The sequence below is a fragment of the Mirounga leonina genome, unplaced genomic scaffold (genome assembly GCF_011800145.1).
Source record: "Mirounga leonina isolate KUSES-001 unplaced genomic scaffold, KU_Mleo_1.0 Mir_128, whole genome shotgun sequence".
In the NCBI taxonomy this organism is placed as follows: Eukaryota; Metazoa; Chordata; class Mammalia; order Carnivora; family Phocidae; genus Mirounga; species Mirounga leonina.
The window spans coordinates 32,509,281-32,533,493 of NW_023270320.1; the positions used below are offsets into that span (position 1 = coordinate 32,509,281).

General features: G+C 41.8%; 1 protein-coding gene across 1 annotated transcript; it reads left to right on the forward strand.

Annotated features, from left to right (window-relative positions):
• The first annotated feature begins 9,897 nt into the window (after positions 1-9,897).
• AGA (aspartylglucosaminidase) lies at positions 9,898-19,731 on the forward strand. Its single transcript, XM_035004287.1, has 9 exons — positions 9,898-10,171; positions 12,054-12,207; positions 12,753-12,865; positions 13,885-13,997; positions 15,234-15,348; positions 16,100-16,175; positions 17,072-17,179; positions 17,881-18,014; positions 19,470-19,731. Exons 1-9 carry the CDS (start codon positions 10,045-10,047, stop codon positions 19,568-19,570), a joined length of 1,041 nt encoding a protein of 346 aa, XP_034860178.1. The 5' UTR covers positions 9,898-10,044; the 3' UTR covers positions 19,571-19,731.
• The last annotated feature ends 4,482 nt before the right edge of the window (positions 19,732-24,213 follow it).

Sequence of the window (24,213 nt, forward strand, 5' to 3'; positions counted from 1 at the left end):
TGGAACCATTCCAGCGCCATTCATATTGTACTGCTATCTGCCCATAATGACTCTCCTGGGTACCCACCATGTTAGATTTCCCTTCACATAAAAATAAGCACAACATAGTTTTCATTGTGAACCTGGAGACTTTTAAAATTTTGCGATAATTGACAGTGCATTCTGCCAAGATGGAGGAATTAAAAGGTACTTGGTAGAAAGCAGCTGCTATAGAAATTCTTCAACAATTTGGGGATTTTATTATTCATTTCCTAGTTGAGTCACAAATATCACCAGATGATGAACATAACAAAATTAATACCAAAATCCAGCACCTAAACACAAACAAACAAACAAAAACCTGCAGGAAGGGCAACTCTCAAGGAAAATGTGTTTTTGAGTACACTTCAGACGTGAATGAAAAAATTTGACATATTTCGAGTGAGTGACAAATGAATGATGTGCAAGACTTGAACTAATCAAATATAGAGAGGTAAGTTTTCTATTTTCACAATTTGACCGGGGTTCCCTATGCCGCTGTTCAAACTTTGATGAATGTATGCACGACCCCAGTGACACAAAGAAAACATATCCTCAATATATATCCAAAGTCGCTGTGGATACAAGAAAACCAAAACATTCATTTAGTAGAAAGGAGACCTGGATAGATCATCTCACTGCTACTTTTAGTCATTTAACCGCTGTAAACTTCAGTTCCTTCACCTGCAATATGGGGGCCCTCAAGGGAGGGCCTGTGCATGAACTGCTCTGAGACACAGGAAGGTGTTCCAGCCCGGCAGGAACACGCCTGAGCAGAGAACAGAGCCCCTGCATGCCTTTCAGGCTCCAAAGGATAAAGGGCCATAAGTCAGTCCCCCACCCTGATTTAGTATCCCAAACTGATCACCAAAAAAGTCACTCAGAGTAAAGGAGTAGAAAGGCTGAGGGTTCAGTGAATACCCCCAACAGGGAAGGAAATAGGAGCAGTAAGGGAAAAGGATCCCTCCGAATTTCCTCAGCTTTTTTTTTTGTCATCTTCCAGTTGACTTAGCCAGGCGTGTTTGGCCAGCCAGGCACTGGACTCCTCTTTGGAAAAAGATACCACAGTTTAGCAGGACAGTCTGGCTTCTACTTCTCCTCCTGAGACCACTGTGAGCAACAAGCATGTCACCCTCATTAAGAATCAGAAATGTGTCGGAGCCCTCCAGTCAGGAAATCAATGCCAAGGTCACTCGGTATCCAAAGTCAAAAATGTATTCCTTATCCCATTTCTCATCCTGAGTTATGCCTGGCCACATCGTCCAAAACAACTTGGTAAGGAACTTCAGTCCTTTCTTCCTCTAACACCACACAGGAAACCCTTAGCAAGTCTGCACATTCTTCCTTCAAAACCTACAATCTCACCATTTCTGGTCACCTTCACCCAACCCATCGGTGCATCCCATCAGCGCAGACCCATCCTGCTGTTTCATTTTCCTCTGGGGGCTTCTGCTGCTCTTCAGCATCCCATCTGTGTGGTCAGTCCTTTAGGGAAGTCTCACCAGCATAGGGATTTGTCTGTTGAGTTCACCTCAGTATCTAATAATACATAAAAACCTTCCTGACACATAAAAAGCAACCAATAAATATTTTTGAAAAGAAGAAAGGAAGCAGGGGGTGGGGGAGATGGGGGTAGGGAGAAGAGGGCAGGGAAAGAAGGAGGGGGAGAGAGAGGGAGGGAGACAGGGAGGGAGGGAGGAAGAAGTAAGGAAGACAGGAGAAAAAAAGGAAAGCAACACCTGCTGGGGATCCTAAGGCTAAAGCTGCCCCAGGTTGTAAGCTTTCCCTCTTCAGTTTAAGGAGTGAATCTACCGTAAAGCCCAGAATGCAGTAGTCAGCAGTATGTGAAAAGCACTGTTGTAATTTATTACAACCTCCTTATTTTCCAACTTTCTAGTCCTTAACTTCCACAAAAAGAGGCACTCTACCTTCACCAGAATTTCCAGTCTTTCAAAACCTTCCACTTACCAAGTGTTAACCCTCCATCAAACACACACACTCTCTCTCTCTCTCTCCCCCCCAGTTTAGGGCTCAGTCTGGACTTTGCCATAATCAGCAATGCCAGTAAATTCCCCATCAAACCCAGTAGACTCCCTCTCCAAATAGGGATAATTCTCACTTTCTACATTATAATTTAGGCTCCTTAAAAACGATACTGGAGGAAGGCAAGATTGCGATAATTAGGATTCACCAATATCAGGCTCTCTGATTTAAAACGGACCTTCGTTCATGCTCCCCAATCTCTGTTGTTCAATTACTGCCATCTTTATGAGACTTCCCATAATGAATCCTCTAAAATCCCTCACCAATTTCTCATCACCAATTCCATTTCAAACCTGCTAGAATCTTGGCAGGTGATTTCTACTACTAGAAAAGATCAAGATTATCAGGCAGTAAGTCCCCCATTTCCCTTTAATCTCTTATTCTCAAAAATAACCATCTTTTTATCCCAAAGAGAGAATTGCCCTTTTCCTCTCAATCTCCCACTGAGCACCATAGTCATAATTCTGAGGTTGAATGAGGTGCCTTTGATCCTTGAGATCTAAATCAGATTGGCTCGAACTCCATATTTACACTCTGCTGAAGTCCAAAGTCCTTCAAAAAGTTTCTAGAAATTTACAAAGGTCTTGAATTCTCAAGGCTGCCTCCGTAGCCGACCTCTCTCTCTGTGTTATTCCTATTATGTACTACACCGACCCAGAAGTGACATCTGGACTTCAAAACAAAAAAGGAAAGGAAAGGAAAAAAAGTGTTGTTGAGTCTCACTGAAAAGGCCCCAAGTGACATCATTCCGGCCAATGAGAAGGAAGCAGCATTCTGCTGGCAGGATCTGGGAATGCTTCCGTTTTCCTGCTAACGAGGGTGGGCTGGGGCTGATAGCATCCCTTCCTCCCACCCCCTGGGTTGAATGTGGATGTGTTTGGAACAACAGTAGCTGTCTTGTGACCATAAGGCAACAAGTAAGTTCTGACATTTTAGAGCTACTGAACCAATGCCAACAGTTTTTACACTTACCGTTTTGTGCAAAAAAAAAAAAAAAAAAAAAGTAAATCCTTTTTTTCTAAAACCACCAAGTTTTCTCTTCTTTGATACTGCAAGCACTTAAAGCTGCTACAAAGTTTTAGAATCACAGTGATCATAACACTAAACCTACGAATTTCAGACTTCAGAGATGTCTGATCTAAGCCTTTATTACAGAGCCGTCTGGGAAATAGGGCACCTACGCCAGCAAGTGCCATCAGGGCTAGAAATGCAGTGATGGGCGAGTCAGTTCACAGTTACTTAACCCTGTGCCCAGGAGAAAATGGTAAAGATGTTGGGAAGGTGCAAAGCCCCTTCCTCGGAGTGAGACTTCATGTGATACCATCATGCCCTCAAACCACCTGACTCCTTGAATTTGACCTGAATACGGAGACTGGCCTAATCTCTAAATCTGCCCTGATTCTTAGGAAACCCAACTATTAGTAATAGACTGAACTTAACTGCTCACCCACCTGAGCCATGCAAGAGTCCCAAATTCCTTCTGTTCACCTTCACCCATGATCCAGCGTGACACTATTTTAATTGCTACAGTCTATCGTATAAACTCAGTGTGATGCCGGACAGATTAATTCTGAAAAATTATTTATATATAAAGACCTACAATTTAAAATGCAGTAGAAAATAGATTTTGGTTCAGTCATACAGGAATTTTATACCTCCATTAAAAGTGATGTTGTATGAGCAGTTAGGGGTTTTCTGGGATGCTCAGAATATTTTATTTGTTGACATGAGTGGTGATTATATGGGTATTCATTTTATGCAAAATTCTTTAAGCTGTATATTTATGTTTTATGTGCTGTTCTAGATTTATATTACATTTTACAATATAAAGGTTTAAAATAGTATAAAGAATATTAGTGACATGCAAAGAGGTTAAAGATACCTTAAATAAAAAAGCAGGTTACACAACAACGAATAGAACATCAAGATTTTTCACCAAACAGATATATCTGACATGTTAAAAGGTAGGTGATCTTCTATAAGAGTTGGCATACACAGAAATCGTTGAAGAAGATGTACATTTCTAAAACATGAAAAAATAAATACTAAGTCACATGTAAGATAATCTTTTCTTATAAATCTTCATATGAACCACCGGGAAGTAACAGACTAGTTGGATAGGTATACACAGGATACATCTGTTCATTGGAATATTTTTCCATTTAAATTATGATCAGCATAAGACTTATTTTGAACAGTGAGAGGACTCACTGTAAGTCATCGTTGTTTTGGAATTTTGCTTTTATGTTAAATTTCTTCATTAAAATAATCTGTGACACTAGTTAACAATATCAAAGCAGTGTTTAAAGTGGTCGGAAGATACCGTGAATCTTGTTCTATTGCCCTAGGCCTTTATGATTATAATGGATCATGTTCATGAAGACATCATAACGTTATAAACAACTGTCATAAAAAAGCAAATTACACCATGTAAAATGATCTACTATATCCTTGTTCTGATAACTTTATTGTAGCTCTGGCCCAGTATTAACATTACAAATTGAAAATACATTGTATATAAATTATTTTGAGAAGAAGTCACTGAATAGGCCAATATTCCACTATATACAGTCTTGGTCCTATAAGTCACTAAGCTGACTTTTAAAGGTTAAAAAGTCAAAAACAAGTTTGTGACTTGAATCTGCCATTGATTTGACAAACAGTTTCAGGGGCATAAACCAGGAAAAGTATTTCAGGAAGGAAGAATATTTTCTTTTCTCATTTATAGAACAATAACACTTATTTCTGTACAATGAAAAATACTCTAATTTCATCCAGAATGTACAATCAGGGAGTAACGTTCAAGTGTTCCCAGATTAATGCCAAAATGGATTCAGCTTAGAAACACAGAACCACAAATGCTCTAACATTAGCAGCAATCATTACTTATAGTTTGCGAAACTGTCAACAGCAAATGCCAATCAAATAAGTAACTTGTATTTAGATAACCCAAGTTCAGTGGGGAGTTACTGAAAAAGAAATTATTATTTCAATGCCAAGTCACGCTTACAGCTTTGAACAAGTAGCAGAACATGGGCATGTTTCTCAAATGGATTTCACAGCATCAGTGCAAGAGCCGGAGGGGATGGCTTAGTTTTTTAAGCCTCAGATTTGAAATACCTAGACTCCCTGCAACTACAGCGTTAAATCCTCTGTGGAACCACAGCTTCAAATGCTATCAGGAGAGACTCAACTCTTCATCCCTCTGAGACTGATAAATTGAAAGCCATGAAGTTTAGAGGAAATGGAGGGGAGACTGCAGCCTCCTGCACCCCCCTCCTCACCCCACACAGGAAGACTCTATTTGTAACATCGCTTAATGTTCCGTTTGAGGCTGTCTCCTTGGTAAGACTGGAGGATGATGTTCCTAAGACATTCGGAAATCTCACAACCCAGCAATGGACCATTTTTATAAACATTTAAACCAAATTTTAGACAGCTCAAAGTCGGCGGAAAACCTTATTTTTAATTCCCATTTAAGACAGTCAAGGAAATTCTAAGTATTTACTTTAAAGAGCTAATTATAGGTATCTGGCCAACTCTTTATAATTCCTGTAGAAATTTCTGAATCGCAAATTGATTTCTTTTTGTTGCTTTGTACATTTCTGGACCACCTCCTCCCTGACATCAATTAATGGATGCTGGGTAAATGCCAATTAAGCAAAAGAATTTTATTCAATCTGCACAGTACTTAACCTTTCTCTCACATCCCCACCCTCATTCGCAAAACTTTATAAAACAAAGGAGAACACTCTTATTTTCTCCTGGCTTCAGATAAAGAAAGAGTGCCTCAGGAAGATTAGATAAGTAAGCCCCGGCTGATAGGTTGTTGTCCTGCGTTTTAAAACCCACGTCTTGAGAATCTCCCTGAGAGTCTATTCTATCCTGTTGATAGTTTTACGTAGTTCTATTTAGCAACATAAACACCTTACCAAAAAAAAATTATGTAATGCAGTCTAAACTTAAATAAAAATAACATATAACTAACTCTTTTATCAGTAATGCTACATATCTCTGCTGGTATGTATAGTAAATGATTTAAGAGAATGAAAAATTGAAAAGGATGCTGGGAAAACCCTGGACCATTTTTTTAAAGGTCTGCTACCTAATTAATCAATTGATGTCTCTTTTCATTTAAATTTACCTCAAAATAAAGCATAAGGATCCAGTTACATGAAAACCTACGAGTAACATGAGGGTACTTCCAAGACTAAAACTCAAACTATTCTCCAAATGTTAGTCAAAGAAAAATCAATCCAGAAGGAACGCAAATATCCAGAGTATGTTAACATCTTTAAGACAGAGCTGCAGACATGACTCTAAGTTTAAGTTAACTGGATAGTGGACCCATTGGGTATTTTAATAGATGCTAAAAAGCCACCAAAAAGTCAGATTCCTTTGAGGTGGCATATTAATTATTCTAAATACAAATACCTTTGGGGAAGCCAACCTATTGATACCCTTTCTCAGACATTCCCACTATAGTATAATTTAGCCGTTTTCCTCCAACCAATAGATGAGTTGCATTTCTATTAGGAATTTTGAGTTCAAGTGGGGAGAGAATAGTATTGGGAAAAAAGGGTGGGTTTAGTGGAGGTGACCAAGTTCAGGCTCTTTTAGCCAAAAGAAACACAAATGACTTAATTACAAGGGAGGACCTACAGGCAGCAGTGGGCACTGAGACCAAATTTTCATGTATTGTGTTACACCATTTTTCTCTGAAGCTATGTCCTGGCTCCTGACATAGCAAAAAACTAAGGCTCAGTTCAGGTGCTAATGAAAATTAATTCAATGCACAATGTCTGTTTTCTTTGCTTTCTTATCCTATTTCACCCCCTCTTTCAAATTTCACATAGCATTAGCTTATCCTGATTATACCAGCAGAAATAATTTGTTTCTCCTCCAAAATCCCACAGTAGAAATTTATAATACTTTTCTTCAATTGCATCTACCGTTACAATACTTCCCCACCTTGGGATACACTTTCCAGACTATCATCTGCTGTTTAAATTGTGTATTTGATTTCGTAGCAATGGAGCCTTGAAGATTTTGAAAACTTCGCAACTCCCACCAAGTTAATATTTTAAAAGTCTGGATAAATTTGTAAATATTTGTCAAAATTATTTGATGATGTGGCTTCCTCTGGCAACAGAATCAGGTATCCCAGAGCCCCAAAGGGATTACTGGTTCATGCCGAGCCGTGTGCCTAGACAACCAAACTGTCAAAATGAGCAATCTCTACCATGCGCGTTGCTAAAAACAAGGCAACAGGTCTAAAAATGAAGTTGCTTATGCTATGGCTTCTGTCACCAAACCAAGAGTTAATTACTCTTCCAGAAACAGAAACTTAAACCAGTCAATCAGGAACCTCCTGATCTGCACTAGTCACACGTTCTGCCTGATTGTCCCCTGCCAACCCCAGAAAGGAAAGTAACCTTGGAGTAATTAACCCACTTTTTTGCCTACTCTAACTTTCCTTGTCCCCGCCTCATTCTCCCTATAGAAGTCTTTGATTCTGTACAGCTCCTCTGAGCTCTCTTCCATCTGCTAGATTGGATGCTGCCCAATTTGAATCAATTTTTGTCAAATGAACTCAAATTTTTCAATATACCTCACTTTATCTTTTAACAGTTCTGGTGCCAGAAGAGAGCACAGAAGGAAGAACAAGCAACCACGTGAAGGTACCTGTAAGTCCCCTGAGCTCCGCTGCTTTCCCATGCCTCCAGAGGTGCTGGGAGGGTCCTGTTGGATTCGCAGCTTTTGCATAGGAGCTTTCAGAAACTTCATTTGAGAGTTTCTTTTTCCAGGTCAGGTCCGATTTAGAAATTGGACTGGGTCTGACTTTGAAAGCAGGCTAGGTGCTCCTTAGAAACTGGACCAGTCTGACTTGGAAACTGGGCTGGGTCCAGTGTGAGGCCTTGGGTGAATAAAATTTTGTTTTAAGGTTGAGCAAGCAGGTTAAACTTACCAAAAATAATCTTGAATTACAGCAGCTACAATGGAGAATTTTAAACCACTCTAGATAACCTAATGCATTTAGGAGTTGCCCTAGAATAAAAGGGGTCTCAGCAAAGCACTATCATAAAGGGGGTAGGGAAGATCATTTTTCCTCCTCTACAGTTTCTGGGGGCCAGGAGGAGACCAGCTGGGACACTCCACTCCCCCTGCAGCCTACAGACAGAATCCTAGGCAAATGGCAGAAGCTGGCAAATGGCAAGAATTCTTACCAAAGTCAGCTTTCCCAGATCTCCATCTGTGGTGTCTGGTTGAGAGAGGAAGGTAAAATTCTACTTCGTCCCTTCCTTTCCAAATTCAGATTGGCAGGCAAAAAAAACCAAAAACCAAAAAACAAAACAAAAAAAAACCACCCACATTTCAAGTATTAGATCTTTGAATTGTGACACATGAATTTGCTTTTAGGTACCCACTGGCTGTCAATCCTTTCTCTCCTGGGTACAGCTGCTGCCTTCTCATTTGTCTCATTTTGTGTCTTGAGAACTTGGCTTGGCACCTGTCAGGTTTGGGCCCCAAAAATATGGCTATGCAGAAATGCAGGTTGCACGCCATTTGCACCTGTGGTCTTACTGGCTGTTGCCAGCTCTCAGGAAAATTGTCTTTCTCTCTTTTGGTTATCTTTGAGAGTGCCTCTGGATCTTGGGAGGGTAATATCTGTTGCACCGTTTTTGAGGACGCCCCTAATGTCTAAAGGGTTGTTCAGTACGGTCAGGAGCATTTACAGTTTGTCTCAGCAGAGGCCTGACAAGACATTCAAAAGGATTGTTTTTAATGTAGCTCTATGGTCAGAAGGTGGCCAAATTGAAAATTGATAATCAGAGCTTGACAGGGAGTTTTTACGCCGTCTCCCCTAATCTAAAATGAAGCTATGTACCCAGAGGGATGGAAAACGAGCTGAAGCTTTTGTAAGAAGGATTTATTAAAACACTGGAAAGACGCACAGCCCTAAATCTAGAAAACAGGAATGCTCTGATTTCCATCTCAGTCTTGAAAACAGTCTTCCCGATATAAAGATGCAAATTGAAGGGTAACAGAACTGAATGGGGGGCGGGGGGGGGGTCAGCCAAACAACATCATCAACAATTCAGAGGCCACCTATTCTTCTTTTTATCAATCCCCCAAACCTCCCCTATTAGTTAAAAAGATGTAAGTAAACGTTTACAAAGTTTTCCACAATATCCTGCATAGTGTATTTACTTAAAAATCGTTTTCAAAATCTTTAATATTTGCCAGTGTATCCTTTAACAACGCGAAGCCTCCACCCCACCTTGATTTCAAACATGTATTTAGCACTGAAAGGTGTCAGGGACAAGGCAGAGGACGTTCCAGACGCGACCGTCTTGCCCCGGGGCCCCAGGAGCGTGCGTGCACTTCCGAGCCCCGCAGAGTCCGTGTCTGCTCTGCCTTCAGGTCCGGGATGCGTAATGAGAGCACATCCTGCGAAAGGCTGTGGCTGTAAGCAAGCCTGCTTCGCCCTTCCCGCATAACCCCCCGAGGCCAGGGATCCCGGAGCCCATTTTGAATTCGAAAATTTGTCTACTTTTCATTTAAAGGATAATAAGCGAAAATCAAATGAAAATAGTCCCAGGTCATGCAACCCAGGGCTGCATAATTTCATTCGAGGCTCAGTCTGCCTTTCACAACGGGGGAAAGCAATAATTTGGTTAACTATTAAAAAAAAAAAAAAAATCTGTGTACGACCGAAGGAGGCCCTTAGCACCGAGCCAAGGCGGCCGCAGGCCAGAAAGCGCCCGCGGCCCCCGCGCTCCCGCGGCTCCCGCGCTCCCGCGGCTCCCGCGCTCCCGCGGCCCGAGGAGGCCAGGTCTCGCGAGAGTAGGGGGAGCACGGCCCGCGCCCCAAGGGAGCCGCCGAGGCCGCGGGCTGGGCGGGGCGCCGGGGATCGCGAGTGCGCGAGCGCGGGCGGCCCGCTGAGCCGCGGCCGCGACCCCTCTCCGCGGGCGCGCGGCCATGGCACGGAAGTGGCGCCTGCCTCTGCTCCTGGTGCCGCTCCTGCTCGGCCCAGGCCTCCTGCACAGCTCCAGCGCTCCGCCCCTGGTCCTCAACACTTGGCCTTTTAAGAACGCAACCGAAGCAGGTGCGGGGCGGCGGCCGGGGCGGGCCTGCGCTGCGGGGGCTGGCCCCGGGGCGGGCTGGCGCGGGCGTGGGCCGGCGCTTCCGCAGCCTCAGCTCCCAGGCCCTCCTGCGCCTGCCGCACCGCCTGTCTCTTGCAGCGGGTCCCGGGTCCTGCTTTCCGCTGCTGCTTTTCAGGGCCTCCGCACGTCACGATCCGCCCTCCGTCCAGCGCCGCGCCGCCTGGGTTTCCACCAGGTTGCTGACCCACAGCAGTTAGGGCCTTCCTGCTTGGACTCTTCCAGGGGCGCCCACGCTGTCTTCCCTGACATCCATTCCCTCGCGGGGCTGTCTCTTGTCTCTCCACCTCTCTAAGCCCTCCGTTCTTCCTAGGACCCTGACGCAACTGCAGTTTGCAAAAGGCTACTCATTCCCCAAAGCATAGATACTCTTTTCACATTGACTTTGTTGTTGTTACATGCTGACATTGTGTATCTGCCACCTGGAATACAGAGTTTCAATCGTGGTTGGCCGTTAACATCATCTGTGGAGCTTCTTTAAGTACCCGTGCCTGAGCCCTGCCTCCTGAGATTTTCACTTAACTGCTGGGAAAAGGACCTCTGTGTTGTTTTGTCTTGTTAAAGCTTTCTAAGTGATTTTGATTTGCCGCCAAGATTGAGAACCGCTTGCGTGTCACCTCTTTCAGGAAGCCTTCCTTGATTTGCTGCCCTTATGCCCAGTCTGAGTTAGGCACCTATCTTCTGTGTTTTGATTCAATCCTGTATCATACCATGATCTTGTCATTTATTCATGTATTGTGTGTTTGTCTCATTCATTCCGAGACCGACTACCCCAAGCGTAATTTCAGACTCCTCCTCTCCCACCCGAGCCTGCTAATGCAACTTATTGGGGCAGAATTGACTCCGGAGTTTGGTGGAGCTAAGTGTATGTTACAGGTGGCGCTTAGGATTCAGGGTGAGCAAACGAGGCTGGGAAAGAAATTAACAGCGATGAGGAGACAGAACAGGAAGTGCAGTGGCTAAGGCAGGGGACATAGAAAGGCCGCCTGTAGTGAAAGGGGAACTTCTTGAAATGCACTTTCAAGCCTGTAGGTCCAGTAGTAATACTTAAAATTACCAGTAATAGCACCTTCCCTTCAAGGAATTCTATTTTTATTAATAAGACATTGACCACCAAAGATCTTTTTTTTTTTTTCTCCTTCTCAATGTATGGGACTCCACAGAACAAAGTGCTGCTAAAATCATGGCCACTGGAGCCAAAATGGGCTTTTGAATCCTGACTCTGCTACCTAACAGTTGTGTGACCTTGAACATGTTACTTAACCTCTCTGGGTCTGCTTCCTCCTATTTAAAATGAGGATAGTAATTGTACAATACTCACCTGAAAAGCTGTTGTGCAGATTAGTGGATGAAGCCATGCCTAGCCCTCGCTGTCATTATTTGCTGTTAGGGTGTGGTTATTGAGACTCGCTGTGATTGATGTTACCTCAATAAAAGTACTAGTTGTATATATTTTTGATAATCTAGTGATGCAGAAGAAATTTATAAGACTGACTTAATGAATTTTCAGTTTAACTGCCTTTTAGTGGCTTCACTTAGAAAATTGAAGGAGAGGAGACATTTCTTACACAGCACAGAAATATTAGCAAGTAAAAAACACCCCTCACTTTATAACACTAGCGAAAGTCTTTAAATTCTTTGCCGTAAATAGTTGCATTATACAACTTTGTCTACATCCTTCCTTTGTCACGCTTACTAAACTAAAATTCTGAATAACTTAGTGTAAATGTGAAATTTTTTTTTATATGAGTTCTCAAAACGTTTCTGGTTTGTTGCATTTGGCACTGAAAAAAAAAATCAGTATATAAACCAGGATTTGATTAACAGCGTGGAGGACCTTAGCATCTGGAGGCTCTACCCTGGATGCAGTTGAGCATGGCTGTGCCGTGTGTGAGAGGGAGCAGTGTGACGGCAGTGTGGGCTTTGGAGGGAGTCCCGATGAGCTTGGAGAAACCACATTGGATGCCATGATCATGGACGGGTAAGAACATCAATCAACCTTCTGCTGAGAGCAAGACAGGCATGTGTAAGCTTTGTCTGGTCAAAACCCCTAGTTTATTGTACATGTCCTGTCCAAATACAAGGAATTTCCCTCCCTGTTGAAAGAAAATCATCATCGTAATAGAAATACCACATAGAAGTAGGTAGTCTCCTTAGAACACACACAATCCCAAGCTTTGAAAAGATGTCTGCCCTGGTAGACCATCATTGACCTGCCATCCCCATAAGCTGTGGTTTGCATGACCCAAAGCCTTAAAACCACTTCTGGAAGCCACGTTTAAAATGAGTCAGGAGAAACTGAGAATGACAGTACTGTTGGGAGTATGTGGTAGATTGATTTGCTGTTTGTTCCTTAATCTGTCTGCTTGTGGGAATTTGTATGAACTTCATGCATGTGCTGTCGTGTGTAACGTTAAGACGGTGGAATTTATCCTACAAAACTGTTGTTCCAAGTAAACCAATACTGTTTTTATCTTTGAACCTGTGAAAGTACCTTAATCAATCACATGCACTTTTTTCTTTCAGCACTACTATGAACGTAGGAGCGGTAGGAGATCTCAGGCGAATTAAAAATGCGATCGGAGTGGCTCGGAAAGTGCTAGAACATACAGCACACACGCTGTTAGTGGGAGAGTCAGGTATATTTTTACAACACTGAAGCTTTATCTAGCCCTCTGTTCCTCACTGTGAAAAAATAAAATCGATCAAAGCCGGCCCAAGTTCCAATTCCAGCTCTTTTACTTAATATCTATTTACTGTCAGGTAAGTTACTAAACTTCCAAATTCACACTTTCTTCATCTTTAAAATAGTAAAAAATAAAGAACAACATGCTAAAGTTTTAAACATGGATAACATGGTGGAATGGATGCTAAGGTTTGGAGGATAGAGACATTGACTAGGGAAGCTAAATAAAACAGAAAAATTATGAGTGCTCAAAAAAAAAAAAAAGGATTTAAAAAACCTAGTTCCTTATCTATAGATAGGTAATTGCTGGACTGAAGCATGAGCCAGCAACATTTCTCTCCCTGAATTCATTGTATCAGGGTGAGACCACAGAGCATTCTTCTCGTCCGAAGACGGGCACCAGAGTATTGCTATGACGGCGTCAGTTGGTTGAACGTCTTCCATATTATATACCAAAAATCATACAGTGACCTATAATCAAAAATACTTTTTAATGATGAATTAGTTAATAACTCCACAGCTAGGCGTCCTTCAGTTTTGCCAAAAGATGGAATTAAAAACTGTCTGACAAGCTAAAAGATGTTACTCACACATGGAGTCTAGTTGGCTCTTTGTTTGGTGTCTCAACGCTGGGCATTGCGCCCTAGTTAGAACAATAAGATTCTTGCTTGTGAGCGGGGTGTGCAAGAAGGGAGACTGGGAAGGGGGATGGAAAAGAGAATTAATAATTGTCACAATATACACCCCAAGGGTCTCAAGCAGATCAGATTTAGGAATTACATGGCAGTTGAGATCTAGAAACTGATGTCCTTAAAACTGTTCGTGTCTGAATATTCTCAAAGTCATCGTGTGCCCCCCGGGATGGTGTACCCCACTTGAGAGACTGCTGACCAAGAACACTTCCTGTATATGTATTTTATTTAGAAGACAATGCTTAACTAATTTATCTTTTTCTTTTCTTCCTATCTCCAGCCACCAAGTTTGCTGAAAGTATGGGGTTTATCAGTGAGGACTTATCTACCAATACTTCTCGAGCCCTTCATTCAGATTGGCTTGCTCGGAATTGCCAGCCAAATTACTGGAGGGTATGTAGACCCAATTTTTAAAAGTAAATCACTAGAAAATATGAAGCGACACCCCATCTGCTCTTTGTTGGCTACCTCTTGCCTAAAGTGCTGGTTATCACCCTGGTGGCACTTGAGAACCAACGATTTAAGTCGACTCTCTGGGCGTGGATGTTCCTGAACACTCCTTAGCTGCTTCTCGTGCACGTACGTCTGTGGTGGAACACTCCTGGATCTTGGCAGCAGTTCTCAAATTGGGACGGCACTGATGTGGGCAAGAGTGGGTGGCCTCGGTCAGAACAGCTCTGCTTGTATTTCCTTGCAACAGAAGGTTCCAAGTCTAAAAAAATCAGAGTTTGGAAACCATTTGTCTAAAATATTTCTTACATTTTGTCTGCATGAAGTATACCCAGTATCTTGCCCTGTTGACTAGATCTATATTATTAGGTGGCTAGTGTGTTAGTGGTGGGGTCATTTATTTTTAAATCAGTGGGACTTTTAGCATAAATCTGTTTGTCTTTGCCATCCAGAACCCTTCTGTGGACTACCTTAGTCTCTCATCTGTTTCTTCTCCCAAACCCTAATAACCTTTGAGTAACCAGTGAGTCTCAGGGGTTAGCATTTGAAAGAGGCTAGTGTATAAAACTGGGTCAGGGGAGGCAGCAAGTGCACTAATGAGTAAGACCTGAGCAGTAGGTTTCCTGATTAAATACTAATCCATATGCACAACCTAAATTTATGAGTTTTAATCCTTTTCTTGTGTCTTTAAATCCATAGAGGAATCTGAGTACAACTTAGAATATGTTCGCATGAACCTAGCTTTGAAATAAAGAGGGTTTTAAAGTAGATTTTGCTTTAAATCTCAGAATTCTTCTTTGGCCAGAGAACAAATTCTGAAATTTAAAGGTCAGGCCGTGTACCTAATTCCTTTGAGGATTAAGATCTAATACACAAATCTTCATTTCTGTCTGCCATTGTGCAGAGACCTTTAGCCATATAAAGAGAAAAATTAGGGATTTTTTCCAGACAGTATAGATGCCGATTCTATACTGTGTAATTCTGATACTAGACTAGTATTAAATTAAATTATATCCATCCGTTCACATAAGACTTAGCTAATCTTTGGTTTTTAATTCATACCTTTCAGTTACCAGACATCCTTTGGGTTTCTTGCTAATGTTCTATCATTGTATGTGACTACTTGCCAGTTTCTAAAATGAACCTTCCTAAAAACTAAAACTTAAATCTTGTTCACAGAATGTTGTCCCAGATGCTTCAAAATACTGTGGACCTTACAAACCACCTAGTATCTTAAAGCAAGAAGGTCCTTCCCATAAAGAAACAGGAGATAACCACGGTCATGATACAATTGGTAACTTGCCTTTTATATAATTGTTATGGTTAAAGTTCAGCCATTTTTAATTGCCTTTCTGTAGTTCTTAACTTCTACATCCTTATTTATGTGCCAGAAGGTGATTTTAACCACTTGCACTGCCAGGTAAGCCTATATATAGATAGGTGGGTGCACGTACACACAGTTTCCTTCCATTGTATCTATATACATTTAGATAAATTACACAAGGCCCCTAAAATCTAGCGATTAGCCACTTACAGATTTTTAAATCTTTTCTTGATACGCTGGGTTTTTTTTTTAAGTTTTTATTTATTCTTTAAGTAATCTCTGTACCAACATAGGGCACAACCACGACCCTTGGATCGAGAATCACGTGCTCTTCCGACTGAGCTAGCCACGCGCCCCTGCTTGATATGGAGTTCTTTAATAATTTTATATTGTTTGCCACAATAGAGCTGTCATGTTGAAAATTTCCATTATTCTGTGTCAATGACTTGCTCTGGAATTACCTTTGAAAGGTAACTGAGCAGTTTGAAGAGTAAGGATATAGAAAGTCTGCCAGATGATGCTCTGACAGTGGGTTCTGAAACAGTACACATTAGGCAAGTGGTATAATTTTCAACATTCCTGGGCTTCCTATTTTCTTCTACCCGAAATTATTGAGTGAGGATATTTGTATTACCAGCTGCTGAAGTATTTGTTTATATTCGAAGTAAACCTCAGAGCTGACACCTACAGTGATTTTTTTTTTTTTTTTTTTAACTTTTAGGCATGGTTGTAGTCGATAAGATGGGACATACTGCTGCCGGGGCATCTACAAACGGTATAAAATTCAAAATACCTGGGTTAGTGTTTCTGAAAGAACGGATCTTGCAAATACGCATTGAGTATAAACCAGCATGTGCAAGGTGCTAGTGAGAGATGCAAAATGTAAAGCACAACCCCACCCCTACCACTGAGATAGATAAATGTGAAAGCAAATAATTGAGTATCTGCTAAGTGCCAAAGGCTTGGGCATTGCAGCCCGTGCCGTGGAGCTCAGGGATGGCAGGGTGGTCTGAGCCAGCGGGGCAGTTGGCTGGGGAGAGGCCAGCAGGGAGATGCTGGGGGCCGAGCCGGAGCCTCAGGGAGGGAAGGGAGCATCCAGGCTAAGGCACGCACAGACCCGGGGTAGCGCGTGCTTGGTTCAGGGCTTCTACCTGCTGGAAAAGAAATTGCATGAATGTCAGGTGCCCGGGGGGGGGGGGGGGGGGGGGGGGGCGGTGGGGCTGGACTGAAGCCACATTGCAGGGGGTCCTGAGTCAGTTTAAGGATTTCTGGATTTTATTTTAAAATAGAAAAACACCCAAGGTTTATTACAAGGAAGAACCTTGGTAAAGTTTTGACACATGAGAGAGAAAGCAAGAATAGACTGTAGCTGAGGAAAACCAATCGGAACCTATTGAGATAGTCCAGAAATGCGATGACAAAGGACGGTGGTAATTGAATAGTCACTAAATCTGTGACATCTTGACATCTAACTGGCTGCATCTAATGCTTATATCATGAACTGAGGTGTGTGGAAACCTTAGTTGAAAAACAAGTGAAAATCTTTGCTCTCTGTGTTCTGATGAAGACTTTACTTAGAACAATCATCAGTGGCTAAGTAGAAACATCCCCTGTTGTTGAATCATGTCCTAAAATACTGTGGCATTCACACTTGATCTCCTGTCCTGAATTTTTGTGCCTTGCCCTCACAAAGTCGAGTAGGAGATTCGCCAATACCCGGAGCTGGTGCCTACGCGGATGACAGCGCAGGAACGGCTGCAGCCACTGGCGATGGGGATATACTGATGCGCTTTCTACCCAGGTGTGACTCCTCCCGTTTAGGACCCTTCGAGATCTTGACAGGAGATGGCGTCTGTCAAGACAGAAAATAACTGTTGGTGCCAGGCCATCTGGTTTTGTGTGCATGAGAGCTTTCTAGAAATTCTGCTTCCATACCCTTCGCCTCTGTCATTTTCGATGGTGGTAATTTAAGTCATCATCGTCCTCTAAAATAGAATATTTCTTGCTTTACTTCCCAGATGAGAATACTTAGGATGCATTTAAATCATTTGTGTAAGGCCGCCGAGTGAAGGAACTGTGGTAATTGATGATAAAAGTAGGAAAGACAGTCACTGTGTACAATTAATTCCTGGAAGACGACTATTACAGCTGAATGTCTTGCACATGCCCACCATTTCCCCCATTAATTGCAGCCCCATTTCTTATTTAAACATAATCTCTATTCTTTAGGACTTCTGGCTGTCATTCCTAAGTAACAGTTATCCAGCCAGAGTCAAAAAAGAACAGTCCTCATTTGAAGTGAAGGGGTAGATAAGTTGAAAAGGTAGACATTGTATCTAGGTTTACTTGCCTTCCCAGTTGAAGGTAACAGGAGTTACTGACTTCTCTTAGGTATTTTATCAACTGTAACAATTCTGATGGTTTTAGGTTTCTAACTTCAAGTAACAAATTTGGACTCTGTTGCCTCTGTGATCCTAAAAGTTCTGCCTCTGTTTAAATCAGCTACCAGGCTGTAGAATATATGAGAAGAGGAGAAGATCCAACCATAGCTTGCCAGAAAGTGATTTCCAGAATTCAGAAGTATTTTCCAAACTTCTTTGGGGCTGTTATATGTGCCAATGTGACTGGAAGTTATGGTAAGTTTTATTTGGAATTCGTATTTGCGTGAACTTGTAAATGTTGAAAACATACACTTTAAAATATTGTAGTGTAATTTGCTCCTGTACAATGGAAACAGGGACTGTATCAAGTAGACACTGGGTCACCGTTAATCGTTGATCTGCCAAGACCCCCAAGAGTGCTTAAATATACCCACACCCCCGCCTCTGGCTGACTCTCGGTGCTCATGACCCAGTGTTTGGCTCCTGGTTCTTATCTTTGACATGGGTCCACCGGGTATTCAGCTTCAGCTCTGGTGCCAGGTGACATGGACTACTCTAGTCGAATGCTTTTATTAATTAGAGGTCGATAGGGACAAAGTGTCCTCCCAGCTTCTTTTCCATTCATTATATTAATGTCTCAGTCATTTAGATCTTCTTGGGACTCCAAGGTGCCAAACGTATTACTAATTAGTAAGCCAAAGAAGTTGGCAGAATTATTTTTACACTGCATTTGAGCATGTCCTTCACTTCATTCACTTTCCATATGAGCCTATCACAGTTTCCAAGTGTTTCAAGATCAACCACTGCTGCTTCTCATTAGGGAATTTTCAAATGAGGAAGATACACAGCTTACTGATCAATATAACGTATTAGGTTAGACTGCTTATCATTGTCCTTTGATCTTTTACTTCCCACAGTTCTGTATTTGAAAAACTTGTTTGAGGAATTCCTTATTCTTTTTTAAGTACTGAGATACCCAAGTCAATAAAAGTGATGGGGGGAGGGGCAGGCTTTATGTTTACAGTGAGTCAGTTCGATTGATTCCGTCTTATGAAATAAACCTTAGAAGGCTCAAAATTGGATTTAACAAGATGTAAAAATGACAATTATGTAATTGTAGATGAATTTAAAATTGACTGGTTCTCTAAAGCAATGGCATTAGAAGGGGACCGTGCAGGTGTTTGGGCAGGGGAAAGACCCCCATTGCCATAGGTGGGGAGGGCGGCAGGAAACTGGCTTCAGTAAGGGGAGCTGGATTAGACACAGAGTATCTTTTGACAAAGAGCTCTTCCTGTGGGAGAAGAATAGAAAAGAACAGGGAGCGAGGGGAGGGGAGGATTGGGGCTGAATCATGGGCATATCTTAGTGGCTAGGGAAATAAAGTTTTGGGCCCTTGCCTAAATAATTTTTCCTAAGAAAAGGAGATGAAACCAGAGTGAAGTAATAGTAGTAAAGATATCATGTGTGTATACAAGCAGAAAATCAGCCTGTATTCTGAGGCTCGAAGAGATGGCTTCCCCACCGCCCCCGCCGCCGTTCTGTCCTCTCATGGCTGGTCAGCTTATCAGGACTGAGAGAGCTTCTTCGTGTGGCTCAGTTAACTTGGGGTCCACGACAGCCAGCAGCCAGGCAAAGCAGCTGTGTGTGTATTGGTTGTAAAGATGTGCATCCTCCCTTCACCCAGACAACGTTCTCTTTTCTTGGCCCCAGGTGCTGCTTGCAGTAGACTTCCCACATTTACTCAGTTCAGTTTCATGGTTTATAATTCTCTAAAAAATCAGCCAACTGAAGAAAAAGTAGACTGCATCTAATCCAGCTTTTCCGTCCGCATCTATATTTAAAGAGGAAAGAAACAAAGGCTGAAAAGGTTACTCACTGTCATCGTATCCTATGCCTCATGCATTCTACCTTCTTTGTATAAATAGGCACAAAAATAAACGTGGGCTGAAGTAGCAATTTCCCTTTCTCTGTCGGACGTGGTTCTTATGATCTTGTTATTTAAGCTTTGTCTGTCCCCTGAACATGAATATGTATGCATGTATTTTGTATATGTTTAAATTTTAAGTGATATTTGGATTTCTGCTCAACGTTTCAAGACATGGCTACTTTGGGGATTTATTTCCACAGTGATGTATTAAGGACAAAGGAAATAATGTGTATTTGGATACTTAAAATAATTAGAGGGTCCAAGTTTTTTAGACCCAAAAGAACAAAATACCGGTGAGTTGCAGCTTGATTAGCCCTGATTCAGTTTCATTACCTTACAATGATGGGTCTCTTATCACTGATTATCAGCTTTACATAATGTTCCCTACCAGCTTGAAGAGGAAAGAATGCCATTAATAATAAAGGCGGTTTTCAAAGGTTTTCGCACGTATTCAAAGGTATGGGCAAATCTGATGAGCAATTGTGTTGATTTCCTTTGTTTTTTTCCTCTGATGGAGTTCTCAATGTGTGAAGCTTCTTTAGTTGCAAAAATCCCTGATCATTTAGCTACTAATACTTAGTATTGAGAATTTGTTCTGAAAATGTTTTAGGGAACTTGATCGGTATGACAGCGTTACTAACCTCTTGTGCAGAGTTTGGTGATTGCAGTTGGAAATAGGGCAGTAAAATGGTGGCTAGCTGGGCATCGTTTTCCTTGGCACTTGGTCAACCTATCTGGCTGACAGCCAGAGAGTTGTATATGTGCCTTCTCAGCATCGTCTTTTCCTTCAAAAGCATTATCTTGTACATAAATCTGTGTGTACAATATTGTCCTCAAACTGTAGATCTGCTCTGATTTTTTCGATGCCTCTTAATATTTAATGTTCTTTATAATTTAGGGCTAGAGAACTATAGTTTTGAGAATGCTTTCAGTTCCCTTGTTCTCAGACCTTGCTGTGTGTAACTGTCTGGAGAACCTCTTCACAAACACCCTCTGCTTCAGGTGTGAGAACCCGACTAACGCCATCTTGGACCAATGTGTCCTGGGGACGGCTGTGTGACCTGGAGAGTTCTGGAGCACAGCCCCTGCCAAACACACACACACACACACACACACACACACACTTTATTTTTAACTACACTCAAGTACATCCTTGGGGCAAAGATCAGCTCTGGAGATCGGACTATGATTCTCAAACATTTCCTCTCAGGTAGTCGCCCAGCCTCTAGGGCTATAAAAATCAGGTTTTACGGCGGGTAGGGTTCTGGACCTCTACTCATCTTTCAGCTGCCCAAGACATACTTCTCTCCCTGAGTCCCCTTAATAAACCATTTCCTGTCAAGCTGAACTTGTCGGCCTTTTTCTTTGGTCTTATGGCTGCTTTGGCCTTTGGAGGTCATGTTGCAAATACCTCCGTTTCAGGAACACTAGCCCACCAAATCAGATTCTTCACAAATTAGAATCTGAAATCCGGAATTAGCAGCTACTGATGGTAGCCTGTAAACTACTAGGGAACTAATCCTACAGATTCACTCACATTCACAGAGAAGAGAAACTCTTACTTTTGAGGGTTCTCATGAGGTATATTGATTTGTTTAAATCTGATATTGGGCCTTGGAACAAAGGAGAGGAAACAGATTTAAGCTTGCAGTGTATTTATATCAAGATGGAATCCCTGTTTTGTATGTTGGTTATCTGTTAATATTTTAGGCAGCCATGTACCAGCAGAAAAATTGAAAGTCTTCATGGCCTGTCATTCCCCAGCAAATTAGGAGTTTAGCTGTTAAAAACTGATGTGGGAAGCAAAGGCAGAAGAAAAATTATTAAATTTCCTTACTACCTAGAGCCCATTGGCAAGTCCTTGAAACAGGCAGAGTGACTTTCCTCTAGGGACTCGGCTGCCTCCATGTTAATACTTTGCTAAGGGCAAAAGGCAATCCTAGCAAGACCCCCAGGATCCTGTAAGTCTACTTTGGAAACTTCTTTTATCTCTAAAGCCCCCAAGATGCATGTTGGCAATCATCCCCCAAGCATATGGCCCACTGATATACATCTGGAGGATCTCATGACTCAGGTTTTATGAGACAGTAATAAATGACCTTTCCCCAACAATAGCTAGCCCCTTCAAGGTCCCAGAAACCTTGCTTCCAAATTCCTTAGAGACTTAGGCTCTCCCTAACCCCCTCCCAACTTGAAAGTATATAATGGGCCACTCCTCATGACCCCAGTACAGCTCCTTCTGCCCATGGGTCCTGTCCCGGGCTTTAATAAAACCACCTTTTTGCACCAAAGACGTCTCAAGAATTTTTTCTTGGTTGTTAGCTCCGAACCCTAACATCTTTCCTACATCAAAAACAACCCACTTATGTTTTTAAAAGGTATTTTCTCTCCCACTCACATTCTTCTTGATGGAAATAATTTCCCTATATATCTAATGTAGAAAGAAATGGAATTTGCTTTGGAAATATTTTTTTTTAAGTTCTAGATTTGAATATCATATTAACTAAAGGCTGCAGATGTTATTGTCCTTTCTTTTGAAAAGCTAGAATTTTTTTTTTTTTTGTCCCTGGTGACAATGTGCAGAGAGGGAGCTCACCTCTTTAATGATGATGTTTTGATAATCAGTGTTCACTGGGGGCCGTAGGGGAGACACATAGATAACTAGTGAAATTGCACAATTCAAAAAGGGAACTGTGAGCCAATCATAAATGGAACTTAGAACTGGTTCCCTAGTGTGGTGACTAACATAACATAATAAAAATAAACATTAAAAATGAACTGTTTCCCCAAAACTTCATAAAAGCGAGAAAGTGCTTGGGGAAGGGAACCTTGGAAAAATTAATCATGATCTAACTTTTTATGGCAAACAGTAGTTGGTGATTTTCGTCACATCTATCCTAGCTGTGCCACTACGTGGATGCAGGGCCAGGAGGCAGCTTGGGGTGAAGGTAAGAGCTAGGATTACAACACCTTCCCCATTGTGCCAGGTTTCTTTCCTTTGACCCTACAGAAAATGTTCTATTACTTACCTACTACTTAAGCGAAATTAAATTGTCCTAGCACACATACCAATTAATCAACTTTAAGTGAGAACGTGAATGTTGTCACTCAGATTTGTTAGTCAGGTTTTCTATACTATGTAGATACATAGTATCTACATACTCCCACATAGCACTCCCCACCTAATTCTGTTCCTGCCTCTTCAGCTCCCAGACTTCCACCTTTTCTCTCCTGTAAGGTTTCCAACATGGCAAAGGAGTCTAGTGGGCTTTAATCTGGGCATTATCCTAGCTCAGTTTAAACAACATCAGAGCAAGGAAAGGATTTTGATGTCAATAGTATCAAAGTTTCTTGATTATTTCTGTAGGTGAACTTCACTCAAGTCTTTGTTTTTTTGTTGTTGGGGGTTTTTTTGTTTTTTTGTTTTTTGTTTTTTTAGCACAATAGGCAAAGAGGAAAACCTTAACCACAAATACTTAATAGAGATGTTGGTAATTTCATGCTCTTCATTGATGTGCTTTGATTAAGCCCTGGAACAATTTTTTTTAATTATTTAACTTTTTTTTTATTTAAACAGGGCAACAATGACTCACCCTATGGCTTGAGTCAAAATTTTTTTTTTTTTAAGATTTTATTTATTTATTTGAGAGAGAGAAAGATAGAGAGAGCATGAGAGGGGGGAGGGTCAGAGGGAGAAGCAGACTCCCTGCCGGGCAGGGAGCCCGATGTGGGACTCGATCCCAGGACTCCAGGATCATGACCTGAGCCGAAGGCAGTCGCTTAACCAACTGAGCCACCCAGGCGTCCAGCTTGAGTCATATTTTTACTAGCTACAGCATAAACCGTGGAGTCATGAATCATGCTCACCAAACATCTCCAGCTCTGCACATGGTGGGATTGCTCTTCCTGGACCCTTGTGATTTGGTGTAGGCATGTGACTGATTTTGGAGCTTTAATCCCAAGTAAAGACTGTGAGACCTTCCTAGTTTTCTTTTCTTCAAGTAAGACAACATGACATTCTGTGGCTGCCCCCATCAACCTGAGCCCTTGAGTGACCATATATAGCGACCCCCGTGATAGCACCCAGTGACACATAGTGTGAACAAGAAATAAGCCTTTGTGAGAGGCTGATCAATAATCAGAGAGTTGCTGCAACTAGGACTCCCACAGTTTTGCACTGGGATCAGTTTTACTGCAAAGATCTCACCACAATCAAAGCTGTGTTTTTACTCTGCTTATTTTGGTTCTATCCTTATAATTGTAGCCTCATCATATAGAGCAAGCAAAGGCCCATGATGATAGCCATGTCTCTCTGAAATCACTCACAAATAAATGTGTTCTTGCCATGGACTGTTAGAAAATAAATAAATAAAAAGAAAGAAGCCTTTGTTACTGTGATCCAGCACAAATTACCCTCTCCTGACGGACATAAAATATGCGTAAGTAGTTGAAAAGTTTTATGGAGGTTGTTAAATTTATGACAAATGAATTCTCTAAAGGACAAAATGAATTAAAAAAATAGATAAA